Consider the following 6044-nt stretch of genomic DNA (forward strand, 5'->3'; position numbering starts at 1 on the left):
TAAATTATCTTCATGATTCTGTCCCAAAGGGTAAAATCAAAACTTAATATTGTAACTCCCAGCTGAAAGTCACACTGATGAACTGATGTGGTGCTGCGATATTACAAAGCTCATGGTGTCAAGGCCATCAGTATATGAGCTCACAGACTGAGTAAGCAAACACTGGCCCCATCCCACTCCTTCCCCAGACCCCAAACAGAAATAAGAAATGCTTGCTTTTGTAGGTTGCAAGTCCTGGTCTGGTTTATTTATAAAGCAATAAATATTAGAAGCACAAATAAATTGCACGTGTGTAAACAAACTGTACAATGATTGATGAGAGATGAGGGAGGGTGGTTCAGAAGACTCCAAAAAGCATCATACCATCATCCTGAATGTAATGTAGACTAAGAGAGAAGGCACCTTAGAAGCACTTGCGGTGGACGATGGAGGGGCCTGCCTCATCATATTCTTGCTTGCTGATCCACATCTGCTGGAAGGTGGACAGGGAGGCCAGGATGGAGCCCCCAATCCAGACAGAGTACTTACGCTCAGGGGGAGCAATAATCTGCAGAAGGAAAGCAAAAGCTGCCAGTGAACTCTGAGGTTCCAAGCAACAGAGTAAGCAACATGGTGAGGAGATTCACAGAAAATACACTGGTGATCAAGTCACTGTAATGTGATACAAATGAACAATCCCAGTAATCCTACAAATGAATATGGTTGACTCAAGACGAATGCATTTTCTTTATTTCATCATTTCCATGATTAAAGACTCTAGAAGTTCCCTACTTCTCCGAACCAGAGAATAATGTGACAATAAGCTATAGGCATGGTGAAGCCTAGCCTGAAAGTTGGGGTCTTTTAAAATGTGTTCAAAGGTTTAGATTTTTTTCCTCAAAGATTTATTTTTATCCACTGCTTTAAAGTGTTTTAAAATCTCCTATCTTGGGAAAAGTGCCAGAAAAATCAGAAAAGGTGCAATAAAAGCAAAAGGTTTCTGTGAGACAGGAAGCTATTTGTGTGAGGGGAAAGGAGTTAGGAATTCTGCTTGGTCTATGGAGACCTGCCTTGGTTTCCCCCCACCCCACCACAGAAGTTCTTTACCTTGATTTTCATAGTGCTGGGAGCCAGAGCAGTGATTTCCTTTTGCATGCGATCAGCAATACCAGGGTACATGGTGGTACCTCCAGATAAGACATTGTTGGCATACAGATCCTTGCGAATATCAATGTCACATTTCATGATGCTGTTGTAAGTCGTTTCATGGATGCCAGCAGATTCCATACCTATGAACAAGTTTTAAAAAGTCACAGTGCATTAAGGCCATGGGGCCAGGGTGGAGGTAAGATAACAAGACTCCTCTGTGTTGGTAAACTGTTGCCATTTGTCCCTGAAACATATGTTCCTCTATAAGATACACTGCAGAGTTTTGTGGAACAGGTGTCTTAAAAGTGCTGAGAGTAATTTAAAACAGACTGCCAAGACCAAACAACTGCTTTTAGCACCTGTTTAGAGGGAACACTCGCTGTACCCATCAGACCTATGGAGATGTAATAGAAAAGCATGAGACACACATTCATGTGAAATGAATGCCATCTTATTTATGGACTGAAATAAGATACTGACAAGCTTCCTCTTGGAAATCCCTGCCTAGGAAAGATGTGAGTGTCCAGTTATTACTATAAGTAGGATTGTTGTCACACTTAATAATGAGTGACTTGGAAGTAAGGTCTAGCTACTTGGTGATGGAATCTACCAGAATAAGTCAGCACTCTTGAGTCATCGTCTCTTCCTTGCAGATATGGATTATTCAGTTACTACTCTATCTCATTCCTTGTTTCAAGATGAAGCCAGTGTGATACGATGAAGTCATCCTTTATCATATCATTGCTGCAGAAGAGGAATGGCCATCCCTGCAAAAACCATCGGGACTTGAGGCTGAACTGTGTGGGTCTCCAAGCTGTGACTACTTTCAACACAAGGGCCCCTTAATCATTGTTGATTATAATAGATTTTTCTCTGGAAGCCCCAAGCTGTGTGTCTGCACCAGACCATACAACTCACCAATGAAGGAGGGCTGGAAGAGCGTCTCAGGGCAGCGGAAGCGCTCGTTGCCAATAGTGATGACTTGGCCATCAGGCAGTTCATAGCTCTTCTCCAGGGAGGAGGAAGAAGCAGCCGTAGCCATTTCATTCTCAAAATCCAGAGCGACATAGCACAGCTTCTCTTTAATGTCACGAACAATCTCACGTTCAGCTGCAGAAATAAAAGGGGTCACAGGGAAGCTCTGAAGGATGACATCAGCTTTGGAGAGGTAGGTGGGTTCACTGGTGGAGAAAACCAGACACCTACTGTGGCAGATGAAACACACACAGACTCACCGGTGGTGACAAAGGAGTAGCCACGCTCAGTGAGGATCTTCATGAGGTAATCCGTGAGATCCCGGCCAGCTAGATCCAGACGCATGATGGCGTGGGGCAAAGCATAGCCCTCATAGATGGGGACGTTGTGGGTCACACCATCCCCAGAGTCCAGAACAATGCCTGTCAGAGGAATAGGCAAAAACAAGGTAAATCTCTGAGGACACCACTGCTTTCGCCATGTCAAAGCCTACTTCCACTCTTGGCTAAGAGATACTAGCACTGGGCAAAGATCCAGATAAAATGAGTATAATGCATGCTAAGACTAAAGCCAGCGACAGCTCATTCTTTAAATATTGTGGTAGAAGAATTTCCCCAGGAGACTTTCAAATGACCATCCCTCTTACCAGTCATTTGCACATTATGCAAGCATCCAGGTATGTTTTTTGTTTTTTGTTTTCCCTCACATCTAACTAATACGTTTCTCTCTTTTTTGACTCAGACTTTGTAAGGAATGTAGATTCTCTCTGGGTTCGTCTCTACTGGCGATGTTTGCCCAGGGGCTGGGATAATGTGAACACATACCAACAACTGCTACATTCCAGGTTATTAGTTTGTGCAGAGCCTCAATATCTGACATCACCTATTTTAGGCAAGGAAAGGCTCTAACTCCATATTCTTTCCGCTCTTAGAAATAAGTGTGCTCAGGGTACTCTTGTTACCTCTCTCTCGGCACAGACACCTTCCCAGGGAGTGTGAGGAAAGAGATCATTCTTTTTTCATTGGGGAAACTGATTCACAGCAAGGTCAGTGACTTGGGAGTGTAATTAACCAGAGACTATCTCACAATCGCACACCTTACAATCCAAACACACCTGTGGTACGGCCAGAAGCATACAGGGAGAGCACCGCCTGGATGGCCACATACATGGCGGGGACGTTGAAGGTCTCAAACATGATCTGAGTCATCTTCTCACGGTTGGCCTTGGGGTTCAGTGGGGCCTCAGTGAGCAGAGTGGGGTGCTCCTCCGGGGCTACACGGAGCTCATTGTAGAAGGTATGGTGCCAGATCTTCTCCATGTCATCCCAGTTGGTGATGATGCCATGTTCAATGGGGTACTTGAGAGTCAGGATACCTCGCTTGCTCTGAGCTTCATCACCTACATAGGAATCCTTCTGACCCATACCCACCATGACTCCCTGCAAGAAGAAAGAGATTAGAAAATCAAGCTTCCTCCATGTTAGGAATATATTCAATGCCTAATTAATTTGTCTAACTGCCCAATTCAAGGGGCATCTTATAATACCAGAAATAATAAACAATAGTTTACCCCAATTCAGAAATATCATTTAAAATCAGTCTTGTACCTTTTCCCCACCCCACCCTCAGGAGGCGTAATTCTATTGTTTAGAATATAACTGGAGGTGAAGAGGAATGAAGCTATTTCACTGAAGAAGCAGAGCGTCATCTAATTTTTAAATTGTTATAATATCTTCATGAAATTATTAAGCTTATCACCTATGTCAACTGGAATATAAATGACTACACTGTGGAATGACTGCATTAATGACACATTGCATGTCTCCTCAGAAAAGATTTTTACATTCATCAAGTGAACCTAAAAAGAAGGACAGATAGGCCATTATCAGTGTGTCTGTGAAATCCAGCCTGCCCAGAGTGTCCTGGAGTACCCATGGTCACCCACACTGAGGAATACCACTCTCCTCCCTGGCAGTCTGTCTGACCAGGCATTGTGGCACAGCCAGAGAGCGTGGTGTCTCTTCTAATAAACAAGGTGGTATGTTACTATCACTATGCACTTACTGCCTCTGTCACGCCTGGCTTCTAAAAATGCAATAGCCAGGAAGAAGATAGGTCACATCTTTGGGGAGCCCTATAAACTGGCTGTGAACAAGAGGGAGCAATGTGGCTTGGCCCCTGGTTGGCTGGGAGGAGTTGTAATATTATGAGTTCTGAACCGGACTGAAAAAAAAAAGGCCAAGGAGTAAGGTGAAATGTATAGGAGGAAGAGAAGACTGAAAGAGAGATGCTGCTGGCTTTTCACACCAGCGAGCTGGACCCTTGGCGAGCTGTGTCCTTGAAGTGGACTGGGGTGGGAGAGTGGAATGCACATTTCCTGGTATGTTGGCGGGTGTAAGTTACTTGTCAGCTCGGATTTGAAGCTAATTCATCTTTTCCTATCTGACCTAAAGAGTTCACGAGACAGGAGGGCCAAGTGAGACATCTCCTCGGTTGCTGGGCTGAAGAGGTGGCAGGAGAGGGGTGTGCAATGGGGCTGGGACTGCGCAGCGGGCTGAAGCTTACCTGGTGGCGGGGGCGGCCCACGATGGAAGGGAAGACCGCGCGGGGCGCGTCGTCGCCCGCGAAGCCGGCCTTCACCAGCCCGGAACCGTTGTCGCACACCAGGGCGGTGGTCTCCTCGTCGTCGCACATCTTGGCACAGCTTCAGCGGGGTCTGCGGGGAGAGCAGAGCAAGGCGGCCCAAGTTCAGCGTCTGCGGAGCTGGCCTGGTCGGCTCCCCCGGAGGGGACAGGGCAGAGGGGGTTCCGCGGACAGGAGACAGGCGGCGGGGGGCGCCTGCCATCTCCCTTCCCCTGGGGCAGAAAAAGTGAGAAGCAGCTGCGGAGCAGGGGGGCGGGGACCCGTGCAGGCTCCGCGGCCAGCAGGCTCACCCTCTGCCCCAGGGCAAAAGGGACAGTCATCCCTTAGAAGGTCCTCCCCAGCCCTTCACACTTGCTCCCTTTCACAAACTGGGACCCCACTACGGCTTCACCCACACTCCCATCCATGCTCCAGCCCCGGGGGAGAGAAAAGGACAAGACCACAGGGACCCCCCATGGGGCGCAAGGCTTCCCCTCTGCGAGCCCTTCTCCTGTGAAGATCTAGACCCTGGGCAAAAGAAGTTAGAGAGCCAAAGGGAAAGTTTGGTCCTAAGGAAAAAAGAAGAAAAGTGATGGAGCGGCGGGAGCGCTGGGCACTCGCTCCGGGCGCGGGGCGGAGGGAGGCGCGGAGGCGGGCGGCGCCGACTCACTGTCCGCGGGGCGGGCTCGGCTCGGTCGCTCAGGCGGCGGCAGGCGCTGGTGCCCCGCGCGCGGCGCGCGGCTTTATAGCGCCCTGATGGACGGGGTCAGTTGGAGCGATCGGGGGCAGGGGTGGGGGGCCCGGTCGGCCACCTTGCCTTATTTGGTCGCCTTCGCACCACTGAGGAGCGCCGAGGCCATTCATGGAGCCAAGGGCAGGGGAGAGTATCGGCCAGGGGGCCCCCAGACCATGTAAGGAAGGGGAGGGGGCAACCAGGGGGATGGCCAAATAGGGAGGTAGGGAGGCGCAGACCGGGAAGAGTAGGGGGCAGGGGAAGACTGAGTGACGCCAGCCACCCCCTCCCCCTTCCTGGGTGGGGGTGCTCCCTGGGTGTGCCCGGGCTGGTTCCTCCGCAGCCCCGCCAGCCTAAGAGACAATCAGCCACATACGAGTGGGAAGGCTTGGCGCCCTGCCCTCTGCTGAGGGGTCCTGACAGCTGGGCCAGGGCAGCGGGGGAGTGACGGCAACTTCTCATCCTCCCGCTCTGGGAGCTGGAGGAGCGGAGCCCTGGGAATCCTCATGCACCCTAACTGCACCCCAGCAGCACAATTGGGGGCCAGAAAAGGGGCGCGTGGTGCAGAACACCCTCCTGGGCTAGT

The 6044-nt window shown here is 49.8% G+C and overlaps 1 protein-coding gene across 1 annotated transcript; it reads right to left on the reverse strand.

Moving 5' to 3' along the window:
* Positions 1–221: 221 nt before the first annotated feature.
* Positions 222–5576, reverse strand: ACTC1 (actin alpha cardiac muscle 1). Its single transcript, XM_043471402.1, has 7 exons — positions 5396–5576; positions 4669–4819; positions 3218–3542; positions 2364–2525; positions 2047–2238; positions 1087–1268; positions 222–547 (listed from the first exon to the last, which is right to left on the reverse strand). The coding sequence occupies exons 2-7, from the start codon at positions 4795–4797 to the stop codon at positions 404–406; spliced, it is 1134 nt and encodes a 377-aa protein (XP_043327337.1). The 5' UTR covers positions 4798–4819; positions 5396–5576; the 3' UTR covers positions 222–403.
* Positions 5577–6044: the final 468 nt, after the last annotated feature.

This window comes from Cervus canadensis, chromosome 6 (genome assembly GCF_019320065.1).
Source record: "Cervus canadensis isolate Bull #8, Minnesota chromosome 6, ASM1932006v1, whole genome shotgun sequence".
Taxonomy (NCBI): domain Eukaryota; kingdom Metazoa; phylum Chordata; class Mammalia; order Artiodactyla; family Cervidae; genus Cervus; species Cervus canadensis.